The sequence below is a fragment of the Taudactylus pleione genome, unplaced genomic scaffold, assembly GCF_031769625.1.
Source record: "Taudactylus pleione unplaced genomic scaffold, aTauple2 ptg000381l, whole genome shotgun sequence".
Lineage (NCBI taxonomy): Eukaryota > Metazoa > Chordata > Amphibia > Anura > Myobatrachidae > Taudactylus > Taudactylus pleione.
Window position 1 is genome coordinate 11,586,500 of NW_028284782.1, and position 25,343 is coordinate 11,611,842.

Sequence of the window (25,343 nt, forward strand, 5' to 3'; positions counted from 1 at the left end):
AAAATATGATTCATGCAGCACAACAATGATCCTAGACCACAAGGAAGGTAGAAAAAGCTGCCTTGTGCTGCTGATGTGATGTTCTTGGTGATCTGTTATGTGACTCTTGTTTGTTCAAAACAAATAACTATCATCTACAGTATGGGCATGGAAATTGGCATTGAAATAGCTTTCAGACAAAAAAGAAGCAGATTCAGCCTAGTGGCCACAGTCTTAATTGGGCACCCTGTTTGTGTTTTTCAAGTAACATACTAAGGGCCTATTTATTAATAGTCTTGTTATTGCCCAGAAAATTAACATTCTTTTTGCCATACTGCAGCGATTTGCTATGTTTCTAGCACCTGTTTATCAATCTGGGGCTTCTTTCTATGATAAATCTTGCAGTTTGCACTTGGTAAATTGTAGTAATAGATAAATCATGCTGAAATTGCTGCTTTTGGAAAAAGAATTGTGAGTGATACCTTTAATAAATCAGCCCCTAAAATCTTGAACATGAAGATTTTACAAGGATAGACAATGACAACTCCAACAGTTTGTAGTGGAAAATTCAGTTCCTGGACCTAATTATTGATGTAGACATTGACCTTAGGCTAATGACAAGTAATTATGAATAAAATAAATACCTATATCTATAGATAGTTAGAAAACTATATAGAGAGATAGATAGATAATTCTGTCAACCACTCCTGCAACGGCTCCCACTGCTAGAGAGATGGGATACATCTTAGCCGGAGAGGAGGACCCTCGGGGACGTGAGTATGCAGTGGGTGAAGGGATGCAGAGCAGCAAATAGCGCAACAGAAAGCAGTGAGAATGTGAGGACTGGATGGGGGTGGGACTGTGATGGCCCAGCATACTGTACGCTGGTCTATTTACTAGTACATAGATAAAGACAGACAGATAGATAGATAGGTAGGTAGATAGATAGATCCGAATCTCCTGCTTAGAACATTTGTGCGCTTAACATTCTATCAGCTGTTCCACAGTATTAAGAAAAAGTTGCAATTCTGCACAACAGTATCCTGTTGTGGCTTACAAAAACTTACAATAGACTATTGAAAAACACAGCAGGAAACTGTATTGCAGAACAGGAAGTCAATAGTGTAAGAAAAATACATTCCCCTTTACTATTTTTTTTACAGTGTATATACAGTGTCATGTAGAAGCCGTTATGTTTAACTGTACATAAAAAACAAATTATGTTTCTAATGTGAGGAATGAGTATTATTTCTAAGACTTTCTTATTGTAATACAATTAATTAATAGTAGGAGGCAGAAGAAATATGCGCATGAACAAAATTAAATAAAAGGGGAGAAAATAATTATTTCTTCATGATAAAATGGGGACTTGGCAATTTTCAAATTTATGAATATACATCTTGTCATTTTCCCCACAGGATAATAAAGATACATAATTTATTATTGTTATTATTATTATTATTATAATTCACTCTAAGGGGTCAAACCAATTAAGTGCAAATTGCGAGTTTGTTTCTTGAAACTCGCAGACTTTGCATCGAAGCGCGCTCCTGAGAATTCTTCAATTCAATTAGAAATGCCACCCGCAGCAGAGGGGTGCAAATTGACTGCCAAATGAGATTTGAGAGAATTGCATGAAAAAGTGGGGAGACCATCCTGGACCCCCCAAAATGGATAATTTTGTTAGGAGGACCATATAAAAGGCTGTCTGTTGGCATTAGGAAGGTACTATAGGTTTTTAAATGGTGTTAAATGGCTGATTTGTGTTGTTGTTTTTTAAATGCAAGAAAATTATAAAACACAAACTTTTTTCATTTAATCTCAATAGAATTAAATGAAATATGCAAAAAAAAAAGTAGGAAAAAGTGATTTTAGGGTACTTTGAGGTCACCTTGAAAAAATTAAATAAAGAAATAAAAAACAATTATTTTTCAATTTTAAAAATATTGTAATTAAATTTGGGGTGCCTAAACTAATGTAAAAGTTTATTTTGGGGTAATTTGAGGACATCTCCCTTGAACTAATAAAGCTCATTGGAAACTTCCAATTGCCTAATTAGTCATTAGGGGGGGGTGTCCAAGGGTTTCAGCACAGTGTCCCGACATTTTAACCTTTAAAATAAAGATTTTCCTTTCCATCTCTCACCCTCTGGGAGGTGCGAATGGAGAGATACGAATTCAGTCTGACTATGCGAATTCGAAGAGAAAATAGCAACTCTCACCTAATTGGATTGACCCCTAAAACTGTATATTTCAGTATTAGTTGTTTTGGCACATAGAACTACTTGATGCAACCTGTTCAATGGTTTAATTTAAAAAAAAATTAAAACTTTTTTAAACAAATTTTATTGAGACAGTCACCATATGATATACTGTACATAAAGGCATCAATGAGCATCGAAAAAGAGAACAAAGTCAATGCCTAGCAAAATATAGCATACAGTATCAGATGGTGACTTGTATTTTTTTATAACCCTTTATTGTGACATTACAGTACACACAAAATTAAAATACAAGACAATAAAGTATTGCAAATAAAATAATAAAGAGAAATTCTTAACACAATAAAATATCCGACTAATTCTAACAATACAATATTATAATAGTTACAAATAAGAAATGGATCATTGAAATTTCAATAATCAATGATGAAGACAGTCGAGTTGTGCAATAGTTTTATAACCATACTTGCCGTACTCTCCCGGAACAGCTGGGAAGCTCCCGAAAATCGGATGGCGCTCTTAGCCACCCGGAAAGTGAGCAAGTCTCCCTGCCGGCTGCCACCCGACCGCATACTTCCGCACTACCCCTGCACCCCTATACACACACCCCGCAACGCTGCATCACATCATTGTGGCCCCGTCTCCTGCTCTGCAATGTCTGTAATCTCGGCATTGTGTAGCAGGGGCAGGGCCACGACGAAGCAATTGTGTGGCCACGCCCCCCGCACCGCTCACAAAGTAGCGTCATGTCCCTGCCATGCCTGGAGGGGGCAGCCAGAATGTCCACAAGTATGATTATGACCAACAATTATAAATTGCTCCTCAAACATCCACAATATTTTAATTTGTTAAAATTCTTGTTTTACTGTATGTCTCCCTGTTATGTACCTGATAGAAAAATGTTAGCAGACCCAAAACATTATAACCATGCAATGAAGAATCTTAATAGAACAACATCAGTGAATTCTTTTTAACACTGATTTATAGCAAGAGGCACTGCACTGGTGCATCCTATGGCTGACTGGGAGGTGCCTGATAATGATGTCTCTAAAAGTAGATGGAACTGTGCTATATGCACTAACAATACAGAATATAGTGCTATATATTATATACTTGCATACTGCATCACTGTCCCAAAAGTATTACACTTTGCTTGTGATCACCTTTAGTATTTTGTACTTAATATCTGCAAATCTGAAATTGTTCACTCACAACTTTGCATCAGCATTTGTGTAAAAAATGTTCACTTTACCCTCAACACCACAGGGCATCAGATATTTAAATCTGTAATTACATTGGAAGAACAGTAATTACATTGGGACTCTCCAATCCCAGAAAGCTTAATCCTAATTATTAAAAACCTTCACCTCTTTTTACTAACAAGAACAAAATAGAGAGGTAGCATACAAAGCAAAAGCTAAATAAAGAAGTTAAACAAAATAGTAAATATATAATACCTATATAGCAAAAGAATAGTTTCCAGAAAGACATTAACATCAGTCAGACAGGTTTCAACACATTTCACAGTGTAATCACTTATCACGTGCTTCAAATGTTTTTGTCTTCTCATAATAGTCCTTAGAAAAGCTGTTGTAAATTGTATTTTAAGATATTTTATAATATTATACTATTGTGCAGAGCTGCAGCCTAATCTAGTGTAGGTAACTGGATGAAAAAAAAACCTCAAAATCTAAACAATTATCTTCATACAATACCGCCTGTTGTTAGCTGTCAATCATTCAATGAATTGGAATAAAGGCAAATTACTTTAAAAATGAACATTTGTGAGGGGTTTTTGTTCGCTGTAAAAACCACATGAAAAAAACGCAAATGTCAATACAAGTTTTCATAATTTCTCCAAACTCTCATGCTATCTCCAGAGATTTAATACAGAAAAATGTGAGAATTTCTTGTATTTTTACCATTGCATTAGACTTGCATAGTGTCTCCTGAAACATTAACTTCCAAGCAGTTACTTTTAAAAATAGGGTAGGAGATAATGCAGTCTTTTGTAATAAATCATAAAATGGGTAAGAGGATGCAAACTGATATTCTGACACTACAATGACTAACCTGACAGGAATTCTTACCTTCATACCGCATTTTCTGGTGTTTTCTTGCACACAGGTCATAACAGTAACATGTGCTTGCTCTGCACAAAAAGTTGTCATTGGTGCTAGGAGAATTTTCACTAATCTCCTCTTGAAATTATATTGTAATTTATTTGTGGGCAAAGTCAGTTACGTTACTGGCTATTCCATTCTAAAGCTAGGTATACACTGTCTAGTTTTTTTTGACCGGGGCAACATGGCGATTTTTAGCCAAATTGAAAGCCCCAATATTTGTGCTACACATTATGCATTTTTTTATTAGAAGCTACCGATTTTCTACCACACCACACTGATGATGTGGTGGAAAATGGATGACATAGTGACAGAAGAACATAAGGAATATGGGCAGATTATTGAGAATACACACACACTGCTCGATATCAGGAAATTGAGGCCGAGATTTTCGGTCTTGACCGACAGATCGGATAATCAAAGGAATGCGTTTGTGGATGTTTTCTAACCGTTTATCGGTAAAACACTGAAACGATCATTCATACACACTATACAATAAATCAGGCCGATCACCCGATTATTGGCAAATCGCCCCAATAATTGTATAGTGTGTAACTAGCTTAACTACTCTACATGGAAAAAACCCAGATGTAAACAATTCTGGATTCCTTTACTGTTGGCAATGCTCCTATTTGTCGTAATCTTTATACATCACACAATTGTATGAGAGTGTTATTGTTCTACATGTTGTGCAAGCAGAGCCGGCTCTACCATTAGGCAGCTTTAGGCAGCTGCCTAGGGGCGCCGGGATCTGGGGGCGCCACAGAGTCTGCCCATCACAATATTAAGGATGTCTCTGAGAGAGACATTCTTTTGGTACTAAATGAGGGTGGCAGCTGTGGAACTAAGATGATGCCTCCTCACTTTCACTTGATAGGCTGGGAAGTGGGTATTTCTAGCAGTGGTGAGAGGTGGTTCAGTAGGCTGCAGTTTTGCCTAGGTTGCTGAGAAACCTTGCACCAGCCCTGTGTGCAAGTTAATATATATGAATATTTAAGATGAAAGTAAAATAGCATAATGACCATGTCCTGTGGCCAATTCTGGAGCTACTATATGTTACTCTGTGTCAGTAAAATGGAAAGACTATACTGTATGTACAGACGAAGAATGCTAAAAAACAAAAATTCTAGGACAAATTATACCATAGTTTATTCTTTAAAACATTTTCTATTATAAGAGGATAGACAACTGTCTCCAAGATGGAACAATCAAGAAGTGACAAGTTAAGAACTAAGGCCCTCATTCAGAGCCGTTCGCTATTTGCGGTCGTTCGTTCAAAAACAAGGGGTGGCTATTCAAATGATCCGTTCGCACATTGCAGTCTGTTCACACGTCTAAGTCTGAACGAGTGAGCAAAACATACGCTCGTTTATTTGATAAAAACATCCCCTGGCCGCTCGCACCATACGTCATGTCCGCTATTTATTAGATTAATCGAGTACATCGTACAGCGTATGAACTGCTCGCTATTCTTGTGGTTGGTTTTTTCAACCGCTATTTTGCGAGCAGTTCTGAGTTTAAAAAAACCAAGTGACGTGGTCAATGACGCTGCTGTATTAATTATGCACTCCCTTAAAACGCCCGTTTTGACCTTTAAGCACGCCTGCGTTCGAATTCCACTCCCCCGTTTTCAAGCACCTTCCCCTGTTACCACCCACATACGCCTCATTCTGTCACTCAAAATAGCAGGCACTCGCTATATAGCGTACAAACGATTTTCGGCCGCACTGGCTGGTTCGCGCATGCGTACTAAAAACCGTACACATGCGCAGATGTGCGAACATCGCTCGGAACGAGCGTACTGCCGCTAACGAGCGGCTCTGAATGAGGGCCTAAGTTTTATCAAATTGTATAAAAGTTTCCTCTTTGGAATCCGCTATTTGTGTGTTATGTTGGTCTTGCACTCATATATACAATGTGTGTCATATAATTCCTGCTCTGTTCAATCAACCCATATCAGTAAAAATAGTAAGGAACAGGGACATATGAACCTTATTAGTTTTGGAAGCATTTCAGTATGGACAGGGGAAAATGTATATTTGATATGTTTTAAATCTACTAACAGAAAATATATTTCTTACAAGTATTCAAGAAAGAATAGCTTTGTCATATCTGTCTATCTTTGCAATTTGATTGCTTCCATTCCCAATGTTATTAATCTGCGCTCAGCTCAATTCTTTGAATTTACTCACTAAGGGGCCTATTCATCAACACTAAAATAACGGTTTTAAGGACATTTTTCCTTAATTACCATTTTTTAGTATTCATTAACTCACTTAACACAGGAGATATCACTGATATCTCCTGGTTGTGTGCGTCTGCGTTCATTTCCACACTCCCCATACATTAGTACATTAGCATGGGGATGTAGAAATTAGGCTATTCATCAAATTCCGAAAATTCTGTATTTTCGGAATTTGATGGTGTTACTTTATGCCACTCTCAGGCGGCGTACAGCGGGATATACTTACCTGCTTTCAGCGTGAGCAGGTCCTCTTCTGGCTCGCTCCTGGTCCCTTCTCAGGCTCTGGCTGCTGTGCTGTGTGTTCTCCCCGCTGCAATGCTGCTGCCGGGTAGTGTCTCCCCTCTGTTCCCCGGTGACACTTGTAAGTACAGTTACAAGTGCAACCGGGGAACGGAGGGGAGATGTTTCCCAGCAGTGGTAGCGGGAGCCGCTGCAGACTGGGAGGTCGGGGTCCGCAGCTGCAGCGTTTCATAGCTGGCCAGGTAGGTGGTGGGGTGGGGGCTCCTGAATCTTGCAAAAATAAAGCTAGAAGACTGAGAGACTGCTACGGTATTAGAGATCTGTAATGCTGCCATGCTAAACCAAAGCAGTGTGCAGCCGATGGGAGATTTGCACCCCGACAGATGATGACACACCAGCATCTGAGACTGCCTTAGTCGGAGAAAAGGGGAAGGAGCAGGGATCCCTGTGATATTATTTCAGCTCTAGGGCAAGCTTGAAGGAATTATCATGCTGTGTTTCTATGTTGCTTCTTACAAGCTCTTGTCATCTTTTTTTCCAATCCTCTCATGGTTTTATGTAACTGTTTAAAAATTGACCAGGCTTCTTATCCCTGACTTAGCAGGGACGTGTCTGTACATCCCATCTGGCACAAAGGCCTGGAAGGATTCCCCAGGAAAACACAGAAGAGATTGTAAATTCAAAGCTGTGCTGTGTACTCTGAATATCCCTCAACTATAACTATGAACCAAATGCTATGTAAGAAACAGAGAAGCATGATAAGGCACTTTCCCAGTCCCTGATAAACCCGCAGAGCAATAATTATGCTTCCTGGGCAACTGACATGGATCTAGATTCCCACAAAGTGACTCAGTCTTTAACCATACAGATATCACCACTTTACATTAAAGTGAATGAGATTATCTTTACATTGTGTTGTGAAGACAGTGAACAAAGTATAACGTAAGCTATTTATATATATATATATATATATATATATACACACACATATTTCTCTTAACTATCGCCCTATCTCATATCTACAAATCTATCTCTATATCTATCTAATACCTATCGTTCTATAGCATATAACGGCAATTTGACACAATTGAAGAACCCCAAACCCTTTGTTTTATGTCCACTAACTCAGTTTACCTTTTTTGGGGGTAAAGGCTGATTTCCCCATTTTTTGCCTGCACTTTTCGGTCTTCAATGGAAGAATTATAAGGCAAATGTGTTATCGTGCCTTTTCCAATAGGATTGCTCGATAAAGGGAAGCGCAAACATACATGCAAAAAGCATCAAATTTGGGAGCTCAACTCCTTATATGGATATAGGGATAAAGATCTAGAACCAGTGTTTGAGAACTCAGGGCACAGTACTGCGAGTAATTCAGGTAAGCGGTAGCCGGGAGCTTGCCTGGAATTTGCTAACAGATAATGCAGATCGATTATCATAGCTGGGTCGCTGAAGCCTAAATCCTCAAAGAGGAACTTAGATCCAGCACCCAGTGGTCAACAACCAGAATAAACGTTTGTAGCAGAGACTCAACACAAACCCCAACACTCTAGAAGAGGACCCACAGGGCAACAACCACCATCTATAGAGATACCAATGGTATGGTGAGTAATGAGTCTCAGAGTGAAAACAATATGATGCAGGGCAGGAGTAAACTGAAGTACAGTGAGGTAAAAGTCCACTTGAATCTGCAATGAGCAGGAGAGATATACTCAGGGGACTAGCTAGTAGATGTGGCACTGTGGCAGAAGACTTGGCAATGGAAGCACTGCGAGAGTCTTTGAGATGCCCAGGAGACTTCAGAATACAAGCAGGCTGGAATTGCAGAATAACTCGCAAACTTAGACAATAGATGAAGTGAATAAGAACCAGAGGTTGCAGATGTGGAACCGGATGCTTGAACCAGACTGGGACCGGAGGTAACTGCAGAGTAGCCGGAGTGGAACCGAAGACTTGAACCGGATGGGGACCAGAGGTAGAGCAGCAGAGTAACTGGAGAAGACCCAGAGTCTTGAACCAGTTTGGAACTGGAGGTAGAACAATAGCCAACCAGAGTGGAACCGCAGGCTTGTACCGGAGAGGGACCTGGGAGAACAGCAGCCAGTCAGAGGGGAACCGCAGGCTTGAACTGCAGTAGGACCGGAGATAGCAGGAGCCAGCCAGAGTGGGACCGCAGGCTTGGACCAGAGTGAGACATGTGAGAGTATCAGTAGTAGAATAAGACGCATTGAAGGTTAAAAGACACACGAAAAGACGCTCGGCGCTACTGAGTCATGTTACATCATTGCGCATCTAGAAGGGCTGTTTAATGCACAGGAGGCTAAATGTATGTCGACCCATCCGTATGTATAACTTTTGTTGGAGTAGGTGAAGCCTCCATTTTGTCTTATAGACAATGGAAGCACTATTTTGACATTTGACCTGTACTGCTCCTGCATCTCACACTCATTACTACTACTGACTTTTCCCTCCCCCCCAACTGCCTCATCTACACTATGTCTCTTTTCTTCTACTCCTCCCTCACTCAACTGCTACATTATTTTCTCCTCTACCACCAGTTTTCACCTCTTTTCTCCATCCATAGTCCCCTCTACGTTCTCCCCCTCCACTGTCTCTCTTCATCACATATAAGTCTCTCCACTGCATCTCCCACAACTCCAGTATTATTCACTTCTCTTCCACCATGGTCCTGCTGCACCACCACCAAACCCTGCACCCTCTTTTCTCCAAGTTACCTGTCCTCTCCCCCCCCCCACACTACACTAAACCTCCGCCTGACCCACCACCTGCTGTCACCCTTCCTCATTCAGAAACCAGCCACATAACCCCACACTCCTTATCCTCCTGCTCTAGATCAATATCACCTCCACACTACATCAACCTTAATTATCTCATTCTCCTCTCGCCTCTTAACTCTGTCCCTCTCTCCTGTTCCCTCTGGAAAGCCAGTTTTGTCTTTAATAAACTGGTCTCCGTTCATGAGCACTTCATCTGCAACGCCTTGATTCTCCTTGCCATCACCAAACCCTGGATTTACCCATCTGACACCACTGCTCCTGCAGCTATCTCCTTTGGGGGTCTCACATTCTCTCACACACCCTGGCCTGGAGGTTTCCAGGGTGGTGGTCTTGGGGTCCTGTTATCCTTGGATCACTCCTACCAAGTCTTACCTTCTGAACCCTCCATCTCATTCTTTCCATTCGACACTCATAACATTTGCCTCTTCCAACTTCTTCGATTAGCTGCCTTTTTTTGTCTCCCTGGCCTTCGTTCAAAATTCCTCCATCACTTGGCTTCCTGGCTCTTAATCTTCAAATGGGCTCTCAAGAACCATTTCTTCCTCAATGCTTTTCAGCACTCATCCTAACCCACTACTCTATGCTCCTTCCTCACTATCTAGCCCATCTGTGTCACCCCTGTTTGTCTGACCCTCCCCTTAGAATGTAAGCTCTCGTGAGCAGTGCCCTCTTCCCTCACGTGCTTCTTCTTGCCTTACTTTTACTTTAATTTACAATGGAACCTAAAACTTGATTACTGACACCCTGCTGCTTAGTTAGGTGTTATGCAGCATTGTTTATAAATCATGTACTTGTCCTGAATTGTCTGTACTGTTAATAACTGCTGTCTTGTGTGCTCATTTGTTTCTGTACTTTGTAAGGCGCTGCGGAATATATTGTCGCGCCATATAAATAAAGGATAATAATAATAATAATAGGCAGCTAGCTACAGTGGGGTGTGCACAGTTGATTTTTTTTTTCTTTCTTTGTTTTGTGTAATTTTCAGAACAGGCACAAAAAAACCATAAAAACCATAGTAACTTGGTAATTAAAATGTACATCAGTATGTGAAGAGAAACAAGGCTATGTATATCTAATATCTAATATTAGAATAAAAACAATCAAAACAAAAATATTTAGAAAATGTCATCAGTGTCTCAAAATTCCACCAATAAATTACAAACTGCAAAACGGAGCCCCAAGGGACTAAGGTCCAAGGATATGAGAAACGTAGAAGTAAATGGGGAGTAGGAACGTATGGGGGTAGCTTCAAATGGGAGACCCTAGCAGAAACACTGCATGTTGTAGGAACAGTGACAATACCACAGCTAGACACAAAGGGCCTGTTCGGGAATCTGTGCAGGCGCATGACCCGTTCTGCGCATGTGCAGAATGGGTATGCAATCCCGCTCGCAGATTGGCAGCAGGCTGTCAGTGATTGACAGTCTGCTGCCGTCTGTGGGCGAGAGGGGGCGGTAATGGCCTCCGTTTCCTGAAACGGAGGTGTGTCGCTGCTGTTGGGGGGTAGGGAAGAGGCCAGGATCTCTGTCGGCTGATGGAGATTTCCTGGCCTCTTCCTCTCAACTGCACGGCCGGCTGCATGACTCCATGGGTCAACTTAGCCGGCCGATGTTACGCAGATTATCCGGTGCTGCTTTGGACAACGCAGCTCGGATAAGTAATACACAGGAGGCGTGATGCCTCCTGCTGCATTACCATATCTGCAAGGATCGCAATTTCAAAGCTGCCTGGGTGCATACATCATATATCTATAGCCTGCATGCAGCTTTGCAATTGCAATCCTTGATGAATCAGGCCCATAGTCAACCACAGTATCCACAATCCACAGTATCCACAATTGTCTAAGAACTCACTCACTAGATTAAAATGCTTTCATAATATTGGACTGTGTCACATCTTCTAGAGATTCTACATAGGAACCCATTACTTGTAGAATTTCTTAACCTTATCTTCTGCGTCTGGAGAGCGGCCCATCTATCCATGTATAAGATATCTAATAATTCTATTTTGAGAGTCTCCAACCGAAGAGGAGATGGGGACGTCCACATTCTGAGTACAACCTTCCTTGTTAAGGTCACTGTCACTGTCAATATAGGGTACAATGTTGGAAATTTTTTTACAATTCCAAAAATGATGCATGAAGTCAGCCTGGTGAGCTCGCCATTTTGGACATCTCCTTCTCTCATCTGCAACCATATATATATCCAATGTAATTGTGAGATATATGCCATATTTAATGTTTTAACACCTATCTCTTGTAGTGCAGCCGAATGCAACAATTTCATAGTTCTTTTGAAATAAGATAGCAAAGACTCCAAGTCAGTATGAGAAGGAACGTCTTTCTGCCAAGCATTCTCACTGTACAATTTTAACACAAAGTACATGTGTATGAATTCTGCATATACAGCGTATATTCGCCTTCAGCTCCATATTTTTACTATGTACCGACCAGTCTATTTTACCTGGGAGATAGTCACTGGATTCAAAAGAGAATTGAAACCAGTGACTTCTTTGAATTATGTACATAATTTTTTCTTTATATTTATATCACCCTTGACAATCTGCATTTGTTTCTCATATTGCTGCTGCTTGTTAATATAAAATACACCCGCTTGCAGCATTCTCTCAATCTGACTACAAGATGGGGCATCAATAACTCATCTCAATGTCAGACCAGGCCATTTCCAATAGCATAAAGAGCAGCACTGGGTTGTTGGATACCACTATAGATTGGGAGATTGGAGAAAGATCCCACCCCAGGTAAGAAAAACGTTAAAACTTTGTATTTTATTCTAACTTAGGGCCTGATTCAGATGTGGACGGTATTGCACAGCCACAAGGAAGCGGCTGTACAACACCGTCCAACTATAATGCAAATGCAGCAGGAGGTGTATGTAGGAAATAGACACCATCTTCAAGCATCTGCGATCCGAGAGCAGCGTCTGTACATGCTGCCTCGGATCACCATCGCAACGTTTTGCTGCTTTGGCCAGGCTGTGTAAGCCAAAGCCTACTCAGCCTGGCCGGCTCCTGGCTGCTTACGAGGCCAGGAAAACTGCGCTCTATGACGCAGACCCTGGCCTCGGCATTCCCAGTATACAAGAGCAAAACGCCCCCATTTCCCGGAATACAGCCTGGCGCCACCCCCTCTCCACATCCAAACGGTGCAGCATGTCAATCATTCTGCGGCTCGGGGATACTGCCTTCTAACACACAGGACTCATTCTACACATGCGCAGAACTCCACTTCAGAATGGCCGCCGTAACTAACACGCCAGAGCCATGTTACCTGCGTATGGGATCGCAGGCGCAGGATGTGACACGCCCCCGAAATGGCTGAGACACACCTGAGTTTTTAGCCGACACTCACCGTTGCCTCCCCTAATCGCTCCCTGACTGTCAATCACACTGGCTGCGTACGACTACAGTAATGTACCTTGATGCATGCACAGTGCGGCTCAGATGCATTGTGCAGTGGCAAAATAGAAACAGACACAAACAGTGGTGTACACAACGCAGCACATTCTACATCATTCATACACGACCCTCTTTTGAACCCATATTCTTCATTCCTTCATTATCATTTGTTTCTGTGGTATAAATTACAGCATGATTCCTGTGTAAGACATTAAATCGCATTTGTTTTGTTATCCCTAGGAAACAAAGCCTTCATTTCATCACCTTGTAAATGCTGGTGCAAATGAGATGATCTGACCTTGTGCCTGGACAATAATAAAATGCAGGCAGCAACAGGTCTATCTATTAAGCAATTTAACAATGTGATGCTACACTGTATTTCTTTTCCTGGTAGGTTATAGTTTTTTCTTCCCTGTGATGTCCCATGCATTCTATAGGAATATTATATTATTATGGAATATGATTTATTAAAGAATATAAAAATACTTCTAATTATATCAGCCCTATAGAACTGCACAAATGGCACAACTGCACAAATGGCACAAATTATTTTCAGAGTGATGATATTAAACAGTCATTTTTAATATGATAGCAAATCCTTACTAACTGGAGGGACCTTGACATCCCACCATAGTGGTCACTCTAATACTATGTACGACTTGCGGTGGTCGTGCAATACTAAAGTCCGTTGCTAAGCAACAGATGCTTGCGATGTTCAGCCAGTGCCGCTGCAGTTCTCTCAGCTTCGGTGCTCATTGCTAGGCAATGGCTTCTCTTTTACTTCAGGGAACAGTACAGGTGCCGCTACTTAGTTCTTGATCTTGTGATTCAGGGCTGAACCTCTATACTCTCTCCAGGCATTTTAAAGGTTCCTCTCCTGTTTTGGTAATAGCTTCTGCTGACCCTGTGTCCTGAACCTGTGTTCCTGTGAGTATTCTTTGTTTCTGATGGATTCTGCTCTGTCTCCTTAACTTGGCTTGTTCACTGGACTTTGCTCCCACTTGCCCCTAGCCCTGACCTTGGATGGTAACTGGATTCTGTTGTTGCCCATTTCCTGCTCTGACCTCATCCTGTTACTGGATCTCCTTTAGCCCTTGCCTGCCCCTGATCTGGCTTACTTTATCTCGGCTTACCCATTACTGGCATCTGACCTTAAGCTGTTAACTGGACTTTGTGCTGTATCACTTTTAGCCCTGTACCCAGACTGTCTGAGTACAGCACCTGGCACTTCAGGGAGACTGAAACTGGGGTAAGTGGGGCCCCGTTTACACTAGCGTACTAATCTGAATCAGGCCCTTAGTGCAGATTTACAACACTGGCAGATACTTGTTGCCTTTCTAAGGGTAATTGTAAGAGAAATTCTAATTGTCACGCTGTTGTGCTCCTATCTATCACTGTAACCAAATACAGAAAGGTATGCATTTTCTCACATACTTCAGCAAAGGTCATAACCGCAGTTGGTTACCTAAATGTGTCAAACAGATGATTTATCTGAGGCAGAGACTTGTTCTCCACTGCACTCCCTAAACAATATATGCTGAGATATCAGGTATATTGAAAAACAGGAAGATTTTGGCTCTGTTTTAGCTATGAAAGGCTGTATTTTGTGAGTATTAAATCTAGGAAACTATGGCCCCGATTCTAAGTTGGACACAATGCCAATATTCCCCCGAATGGTCGATACTTTTCAACTGTGCATACGTGTAAGTGGCTTAGAATTTGCCCAGTGCATGCATCCCATGCTGTGTACACACAGAGTCACACATTCTCAGAAATGTATTGGGCATTCCTGGGAGGTGGCACTTTCTTATGGGTCTGTTATAGGAGTGTCGCGGACGTGTCCAATGCTGGCTGCATTGGATGCTTAATCACTTACATTGGAGGCCATAATCTGATGGAGAATCTGCCCCTAGCATGGGGCTGGTGCACGTTTCGATGTTGTGTCCGATGGTGGCGTCTAAAGATCCACCAAGCATAACTGTACACCAGGGGCTGGGCTTTTACTAGCATACCATAAAGCCGCAGATGGAACTACGGCAAAAAAACGTTAAGGCAATCACAGCGGCGTGCGACTCAGAATCAGGAGCTGTGCTAACAGAGAGTTTCATGCAAATTCCAGGAGAGTAAACTGCTGAGAACAACAGGTGGAGAACAGAGACTAGGGGTACATTTACTAAGATGAGAGTTTTTAGAAGTGGAGATGTTGCCCATAGCAACCAATCAGATTCTACTTAACATTAAACTAGCACCTTCTAGAAGATAATAGCTAGAATCTGATTGGTTGGTATGGGCAACATCTTCACTTCAAAAAATTCTCACTTTAGTAAATTTACCTCTATGTGTAAAGTAGGTATCGCCAAAAAAAAAAAAAATTCTCACTTATTTGTTTTTTTGGGGTCTTTTTGTTAATTTTTGCTGTCTCAATTTAATGCTTACTATGCATAGGAATAATATTGTAACCCAACAACACGATCATTTTTTAAACTAGAAATCTATTGCATTAAATTAGCAGACCCCTTTTTTATTTGACACAAGGGGGGAGATGTCCTAAGCCTTGGAGAGAGATAAAGCGAAAACATGTAAAGTACCAACCAATCAGCTCCTGTCATTTGCCAAAAACAGCTTGTGAATTGACAAGAGCTGATTGATTGGTACTTTTATCTCTCTCCAAGGCTTAGTACATCTCCTGCAAGATGGGGGAGATATGAGCTTTAGATCTCCCCCTATGTGTGGAATTATTTTTTTTTTTGCATACTGTTCAGTCAATGTCTGGTGATTACCAGACAATAACTACTAAGGGCACATAATTTGAAAGACTAGCCTCCCCAGTTTCAGACATCGGCTCCCACACTTGTATGAGGTACGCTATGAGGGTGAAAGGGCACAATGTGCTTTCCACCCATCTGTGGAAAACAAAATGTTTCTATAGAACTGTAGCACCGGTGACCACCAGACAATAGCTGTTAAGGGGCTAATTCATTTGAAAGCGAGTCATATGTGAGAGCCCCACACATACAGTATGTGTCCCATAGTGCAGTGTAACATTATCTGGGGATAACTGGTTATAGCTACTATGGGACCATATAATTTGACTACTTATGTGGGATGTAGTCAAGAAGCCGGTGGTAGAAATGCGGACTGCCGGCTTCCCGACTCTGAAATCCTGGCAGGGGATTAATGATAGGCGTTGAAATCCCGACGCCTATTATTATCCACCCGCCGAAATCCCGACACCTGCCATGCAGAACGAAGGTAAGCTGGGCGTCGCGAGTGGAACGCCGCGGGGGGGGGCTAGGTTTAGGGACTCTCGGGGTAACTTACAGTTAGGAACCCCCACCCGGGAGGGTTAGGGTCAGGCTAGGGGAAGGGGGGGTTAGGGTTAGGCATCCCCCCAGGAGGGTTAAGTTTATGGTGCGGGGAGGGAGAGTTAGGTATAGGCACCCCAGTAGGGAGGTTAGGGTTAGGCACTAGGGGTGGAGGTTAGGGTTAGGCACCCTTAAAGGAGGGTTAGGGTGGGGAGAGGGGAGGGTTAGGTGGTTTATTTAGAGGGATCTGCGCTGTTCGGGCTGCCGGTGTCGGGATCCCTCTCATGTGGGTGCCTTTTAATTTAGGGAAACCAGGTAGGGAGAAGACCTTCCCTCATCCCTGGATACATGTGCATAAAAAGGTTAAATACATTAATTTCTATGTTATTACTTTGAATCATTCAATTGATTTTGTAGATACCTCTGGGTCATTTTCTAGTCATCACCATTTATTTTTGCTCCCACTGAAACAATCATCTACACATCGGGCCGTATTCAATTACGTGCGAAAAGCCGTGATCGGCGAAAAAGTATCGCCTATTGCGGCTTTTCGCCAGGCGGAAAGTATTCGCCGTATTCAATTGCAAAGACTTTTCGAGTATGCGGAAAGTCAATGCAATGTAATAGGCAAAAAAATTTCGCCTATGACTTCCCAGCGGAAAAAAGTGCAGAATTGTGGTTTTGGGGTGTTAAGGTGTGGAAACCACTCTGCACCCTTTGGACAGCCCCCCAAAGGATAACTGCGTAACACAAACGCAATAAAAAAAAGAGGAACACCCCAAAAAGCACTTTGAAAATGGGGGCGAAAAAGTACAAAGTGGGGGTACAAACGCAAAAACTAGCGAAATAGACTTTTGGAGGATCTGCATGTATGAGGGAGTTTTTTTTTAAATTGCAGGTGTTTGCTGAAGGTGTGTTTTTTGCGGCACTTTAAACTTGACTTTAGCGACTGTAACTATGCTTGCACCCATTTTCAGGACTACTTATTTTCACAGAAAAAAAACTGCTTAATGCTATTCTTCACCACTTGTGCAAAGCTGCTATTTTGGAGCAATTGACAGCATTTAGGTACCCCAAATAGCTTCAGTAGGGCTAATCGGGGACACCTAGATTGATCCCCAATGGTAGTGATTTCCCCATTTCTGCCAACAGTTTCACCGGGACGCATTTTCGCATCCTTTGGAATTGAATACGGCGAATAGCGGTAGCGCGCACGCTACTTTTTCTCATGCAAAACTGGCGATGTCGGCGAAACGTCTGGCATGCGAAAAAGTATTGCGCGTGCGAAAAGAATTGAATACGGCCCATAAAATGCTATAGTGCTGGAATCTACAGTTTGTATTGGAGTATATCTAATGAGTAGTTCAGCATTCAGGAGCAAAGGTATGTCAGTGCCATCTCTGTTCTGCATAACGGACTCCCTCCCACCCCATGTCATTTATTAAGTGTGAATTACTACTGTGTGACAGGAATGGGTATGAAATACCGCCGGCCGCACGGCCGGCAGTTCGATACCGTCAGCGGCAGGCCGACATCAGCAGAGTTCCGAGCAGCGGAAGCCCGACAGCGCTGGAAATCCTGATCGTGGAAAGGTGAGTATCTACTAACCTAACCCCCCTAACCCTCTTTAGGGGTGCCTAACCCTAACTTCCTCCCCAAGTGCCTAACCCTAATCCCCCCTCTAAGTGCCTAACCCTAACCACCCCCTTCCCCGCTGCCTAAACCTAAGTCCCCCGGGGGTGCCTAACCCTAACCCTCCCTCCCCCTAGCCTAACCCTAAACCTCCCGGGGGGTGCCTATCCCTAAGTCCCCCCCGGGAGCCCTAAACCTAACCCTCTCCCCCGCGGCTGTCCGTTCGCGGTGCCCGGCATCACTACGATCGAGATGCCGGGCGCCGGTCTCCCGGCGTCGGGGAAATGCGGGCGTCTACATCTAGACGCCCGGCATTTCACCCTTGCCGGGATATGACAGTCGGGAAGCCGGCTGCCGGTATTTAGGCAGTCGGCTTCCCGATTGCTTCCCGTGTGACATATACAGTATATGCATAAGGCATGTTATTTTATTTCACTGATAAAATAACAAATAACAAATAAACTAATGGCTGATGTCAAATGAAAGCTGAGTTTCAGGAAACTTCTAAACCTACCCTTTCCTCAGAAGACAGGAGCCACACTCATGAACATAGAAGTAGTTTTCAAAGAAAATCATTTATGGATTAGCCTTAGTTCCTGGGTACAATCTACAGTTTAGGATTTTACTAAAAATGTGGGTAGGGTGGGACAATGAAAGGAAACTTTCGGTAGTACTAATGTTTTTAATACTGGTCAAAAAACAATGTTTAGTCCTAAACATTGGTTTTGAAACATGAATGGTTTTCAATGTTAACCATTGTTTCAACTTGTTTGAAGTAAACTAGTTACTTAACACTCCAAGCAAGGGATTTGAGGACGAAACCTACCATACCATATTCATACACTTATCTTGAGATATCAGTAAAGGTGGGTACAGACTAGAACTATATTGGTCCGATTTGTCGTTTCCGGGCAAATCGGAAAGACAGATCTGGCATATCGTAAAGTGTGTATGCCCAATTTGCGCGCTGCCGCGGTAGCATGCAAGGTCTTCTGATTGGCTGCACGATCAATCAGAAGATATTGTGTACGATGCCATGCAGCCAAACGCAGCATGGCATCCTACATCGAGCCATTGCCCTCTGCATTGTGCAAGGGTGGATGCACTTGCTGATGCAGGGTCCCGCCGCCCCTAGGATCGGCCAGCTACACATCATTACAGTCAGACACCTAACACATGGAGCTATTTGCTCCCGTGTAGGAAGCCTTGTAATTTTAAGTATATGAAGCTACTTGTAATGGTCAGTTTAAACCACTGCAGCTAAGTAGATCTACGTAGTATGTAGCCACACTCATCTGCTTAGCTGCAATAGTTTAAATTACTATTACAACTAATATCATATACATAGAATTACTAGGCTTCCTACACAGGAGCAGATACTTCAGTGTGTTAAGTCTCTGACTGTGATATGTGAGGTTGAGAGTTCAAGTCCTGGGTATGGCATGCAGAGCAATGCATATTTTAAATACAGGGGGATTTAAGTAATGGTGCACATATCCTGTATGTATGGGCTTAGGCGCAGGAGCCCATCATCCGAGCCTGTCTGTGCCCAGCCCCTATAAAATAGTAGAACATCAGAAAAAACTTGGGATAGTGAGTAAATATTGGATCTTCACCATTGCAGGAACTATCAATTCTCGTCCCTAATTTTATGTTTCATTGGGGTGGAGGGTTAAGGTCAGGATTCATTTGGCAAAATTCGAAATCAGACCATGACCCTGTAATATCAGAAAGCTATGCTTGAGAGTCAGCTGCCTGGCTTTTGAGAGGAAGAAATTACTCTTGGTTGTGCAAAGATCTGGGTTCAAGGGCAAATGTCAGCTATCTTTCAATCTACACCAGATAAAACAGGGCACCCACAGGGTGGTTGGACAACGACCACATACAAGGACAGATGTAGTCACTGTCTGACCGAATTAACCGTCTGTTCTGAACAATTATACGTTTGCCTTTTTAGATCAATACACACACATACATGTTAAATTGCATCCAGTTATGTAAGTGCGCATACTGTATACCACTACCACAAATTGTGTGGGTGCCACGTGCCAGCTTGTACTGTACTTAGTAAATAAAGCTCTCCTAGATATTCTTTGTGAGTTCATATTTTCGAAGTTAGACAGATAGACAGGCAAAATGAAAACGCATAGACACAAAACCAAACAGTACTATAGCTTGGTTCAATCAATTCTAAATCTATTGCAGAATGGAGCTAAGCTCTTTGAATCTCATTTTAAAAAAAGATTATACAATATTCCCATAATATAGTGTGTACTCATATTTACTCTGTGGGAATAGAAAGAGACAATCTCTCAAACAAATCAATTTGCTTTTTAAAATAAGGAACTTCTATCATATTAATGTAAACATGTACACCTGTCAGGAGTAGGAAAAAAGATTCTACAGGATCATTTTACAAATTCTTTTTCATTTGCCAGCTAAATACTTAGGATAATCATACCAAAATGATGTTTCTCTTTGAGTTAAAGTGTGACTAAAAAGCACAGACAATAGTGATGGCTTTCATATATTACAAGGGGAATGTAAATTGTGGGGAAACTGATATCAGCTAAACTGTTCACAGAAATATACCATGCACTCTGTAATATCATAAACAAGCTCCAATGAGGCAGGGACAAATGTGAATAAGAAACATTCTCTGAACAACACTGCGTAATATGGTGGCGCTATATAAACAATAATATTAATGATCCATTCAAAGTTTCAGCTTTTCTCCAAAAATACAGCTCAGTTTATGTTTATTTATGTGATTTGTGTGACTGAGACTGTCTTTATTGTATGTATAGTGTTGCATTGTATTTATCACATTAGTGAAAGTATACATAGGAGTAAGCTTTCCCACAGAAATGCAAAATGCATCCCAATAAAAGTTTAGTACAAAACCGTAATTCCAGCACCACAAGGAAAAATCAAGTCCTTTTGCTGGGAGAAAAAGGCTTTGTGCCCTCCTAGAAGACAGGGAAGACTACTGTAAAGTTGGGTACACACCTAAAAGATCAGTCGATCTGCAGATATATCTGCAAACGATGGTTGTTCATGCACACTAAACAACCATTATCTGTCATCTGTCTGTGGGTCCCACTGGCCGGGGGTCACGTCACGCCCCCTATCCTCGTGGCCTCTGACCGCCCGTCAACACAGCACGATGTGCAGATATATCTGCCATCGGCGGTGCTGCACAGCCAATGCGATATGTCTGTGAACAACGTCGTTCACAGATATATCGTCTGTACACACTGGCCGACGCACCCACGATATATCGGCCGTTCAATTGAATGGCCAATATTATCGGCCAGTGTGTACCCAGCATAACTGGAGCCTCTTCTGCAATCTCATTCCAAAATCAAGTGTTTGCATATTTGTGCAACAAAGTACGCAGCCATACTCGGCAAGCAATGCTCCTGATCTACCTACGCCTTCCGTATTTCATCCCAGCAAACACCATAAACTTGGCTTCCAAATCTATATGTCTTCTCATAAAACTAGGTGCTGTTCTTTAAGAATAGGAACATGGCAGTACAAAAAAAACATTTGTACTGCAGAATTGCACTTTTGCAGTTCATAAATGACCCTGGATCCCTTACTCCAAAGCATGTAAATAGGTATTAGAATGGAACCCAATGACTTCAATGATCCGATACCCACTAGCAATTGCAATTGAAAGCGTTTGTGCTTTTTGTATGCTCCAGTTACATCATTAACCCTCCCGTAAGCACTCTTTAACAACACACATAAAATGCAATGGCTATTGAGATGCAGTACTATTAGCATTTAACACAAGGCCATTGGCTAACCAGCCTAAAGCTGGGTATACACTTTTTCGATTGCAGGCTGATCGGGTAAAACTGTCCCGATCAGCCATGCAGTCTGTCCCCAGTGTGACCCCGTCAGCCGTGTACACACTGTGCAGACATAGCACAATGTGTACGGGCTTCTATGGGATCGGGAGGTCGAACCGTTAAATATTAAACTGTACATAAGATGCGACCTCCCGATCCCGACCGTTGCAGGAGCTTTAAAAGCCGTTTATCGGCTAACGCTCCTGCATCAGGACAGCGTTCACAACTATGCAATCAAACGGCCGTTCTCTCAAAATTGAACAGTCCGATGATTGTATAGGTGTGTATACCCATCATTAGAGTCATAATATCATCTTTATCAATGTTCTTTATAGCCTTACTTACAACTAGATGGGTATATCGCAGTGTGATTGAATGACTGTACCCAATCAGTAATTCTAGGCTATGGTGAAATGTGACTGCTACTCTCTCGTGTGATAGGGCTTCTTACTAAGAAAAAACGCGTCTTTGGGACATGATTAGAATCAATGAGAGTCATAAATCTTCAATGACACAGAATTCTCCTCTTGCTGTAATCAGGTCATTAACGCCCACGCTCTACAAGTCAGTGTAATAATTCCACTGGGGTCACTACACCTCCTGGAAATACAGATGTATCAAGTGTAAAACAAAGTGTAAGTGCATGTATGTAATTAAGCCCTCAACTGTTGCAGCCATGAGACTGCATGTACTGAGATGTTAATTAATGGTAATGAGTAACACCACTTAACTATTTACGAATCCATGACCTCCACTTCTTTCATAAGGAGCGCTTGTAATTATTGCATTGATTCCCATTACAAAGACCCTCATCAAACAGATTTTACAAGAGTTACAGTAACGCACAAGAGACAGCAGGTGGGCTGAATTTAGTGCACTCGGAACTTGATCACGTGTAAATGGACTCTTTATCAAAATCCACTTAAAAAATTATATGCCCCAGATTTACTTAGGGAAATATTCAGCTGAAGCCACTTTTTTAATTGATCTTCTTTCTATGTGTGCCCAATTAATGGGAAATCAAAACTAGGACTTGAGCTCTGAGTCATTGCAGCAGTATTTAGAAGACATGGCTAACCCTCAGCTATCTTCAAAGCCTAGTTTTCTTCAAAGGAATTTATTTCCCTCTTTCACTTACAGCTCTATGAAAAGAAATGCTGAAATAATTTGATTTTACGTTCATAAACCTGTGTCCCTGGCTGGGCATGCCGCGCAATGTGCTGCCAGCCCGTGCACTAGAGTTAATCTCTGGTCTTACTCCCACACTACAGTGCACCTGATCTATTTGTATGCAGCTGAGATGCTGTTTGATGTAGTTATCTCAATGGTTTGCCCCCTTAGGATATGTCACACTAATCGCTCTCAAAAATAGCTTCTCCTCACCCCAGCTTTATGAAGGTTCAGCACTTCTACCCCACAGCTAGTGGGAACCCAGCTGTACAATGATTTGTTGTAGACCACGACAGCTGTCTTCTTAACACTTTCATTTCTGTAGGCATTAGCAATGCATACTCGTCTATTCATCCTGATCACATTCCGTGACCTCACCACCAAAAACATACTGTAGGCCCAGAGTTAAAAAAAAAAAGAAGAATTTTACTTTCCCAGCTAGATGCTTACGTAGTATTCTGCATGTATATACAGCCGCAGTCGCACACAGAATATAGGCATGCTGCATATAATTTTGATCAGCAGAAGCTGCTGTGTGTCCTTTTTGCATCTGTGTGAATAAGACACATCAGAAGGTAAAAAAGTCACACAAAAAGACGTTCGGCGCTACCAAGTCACATGGCGCTCACACGTTGTATGTGTGTGTGTGTGTGTGTGTGTGTGTGTGAGACAGAGATATTGTTTACAAACATACAAAATGTTGTGTGACATTCGTGGTGAAATGGGTACATATGCAGATAGGTTATGCACCCTTTATTATGTATGGGAGTTTTTTCCTGTTCTCCACCAATGTATATAATATGTATATAGTACCATCATGTGTTTTCCAAAGCACTTACAACAAGTTCCCAAGACAAGTGGAGCCATAGAACAATGCACCATTTTAATGTGGGGGTTTCACAACTTTATTTATATCAGCAAGTCCTGACAAACCCATTGGTAACTGTCACTGTACTCGTTAGTGAATAAAGTGGGGAACCGAACACCATTTCCCATATAGTATTTGTGATCTCTAGCTCAGTCCTCTGCTTGATGAGTGAATCATAATCTATCCGTTGTATAAGGCTAACTAACCCCTTTAAGGAACCTTTGTCCTCTCAATTGTTAAGAAAATGTGTCTTCCCCAGGAAATCCTGCACATTAGTCATACACCAAAGAACTTTTCACTGCTTAATGTTTCTTATATCACAACAATAATGCAGTACCTCTCGCTGGGTCTAATCATCACTTACCTCTGTGGGTGTCAGCAAAGATTTCCATAAATTAATTACAAACATTGTGAAGATAAATAAATATATTGTAATGCAAATTTAACACTGTTAAATAAATCCTGACACCACTGGAACTATACAGGAATTTAGAGTTCATAAAGTAGGATAATTAAAACGTAGATCGGTTAATTAATAAGAAACCCAAAGGAATTCATACAACTTAGACAATGTGAAAGGACCCTCCAAACATGTGATGAGAGTGGAAAAATGAGCACTATATTAATATGAACAGATCACCTCTATTTCTTGATTTATTATTTACAAAGCTCTCTCTCCCAAATGCTGAAAGCACAATGGGTGGCTGAAATAGATACATTATATGATTTAATCACCATCCTAATAGTTAATATATCGGAAGACATCTGATATGTAGCACAGAACAATGTACCATTTTCATGTGGCAGTTTCACAACTTTATTTAAATCAGAAGTCTTGACAAAACAATTGGTAATTGTGAATGGAAGGCAATCCATCCCAGCTTTGTTTCATACAAGATAATACGCCATACAATACATTCATATAAAATTATATGTATACAAAAAGAATATATATCAGCTATTATGGCAAAACAGCTTTCTTAACCCCCTATTTCATCTAAAACAGATGTCCCTGCCATACCCAAATTTAGTTGTGTTACATATGACATGCAAAAGCAAATGATTCCTCATGTAGTTACTTCCTAATGTGTCAGCTAATTATCAAGTGAAACAAAATAATTGTTTGAAAAATGAATTTGTATGTATGCATTAATGATATTATCTGACATGCTTTGCTGATGGAAGAATACACATTATGAAGTAATAATAGGTATTACAGCCCTACACATGCCATACTATCATACCTGGTGTACCGGCAGCTGATGTGATCCAGGATTTAAGGCCTTCCATCTGCTTCTCCCCTTTCTGTTGTCTCTCCGGACTTCCAGAGTCTTTGAGCCTACATCATCTTCTCCTAAGAGAGAATATACTGTTATCTTATTATTCACAACTGGTTCGTCCAAAAACCCAAATGCCGTTATTGTTTACAGTGTTCAGTCTCCATCTGCGGAAATAATGCTCTAATCTCCACTTGACACCTACTATTGT

General features: G+C 41.6%; 1 protein-coding gene across 3 annotated transcripts in view; it reads right to left on the reverse strand.

The window, feature by feature from the left end:
• ARHGEF9 (Cdc42 guanine nucleotide exchange factor 9) overlaps positions 1 to 25,343 on the reverse strand; it is a 500,659-nt gene that overhangs the window by 340,845 nt on the left and 134,471 nt on the right. For all 3 annotated transcript variants that reach the window (XM_088445573.1, XM_088445574.1, XM_088445572.1), the window contains exon 5: positions 25,100 to 25,209. In XM_088445573.1, coding sequence (XP_088301699.1) covers positions 25,100 to 25,209 — 110 coding nt within the window. The remainder of the gene's footprint in view (positions 1 to 25,099; positions 25,210 to 25,343) is intronic.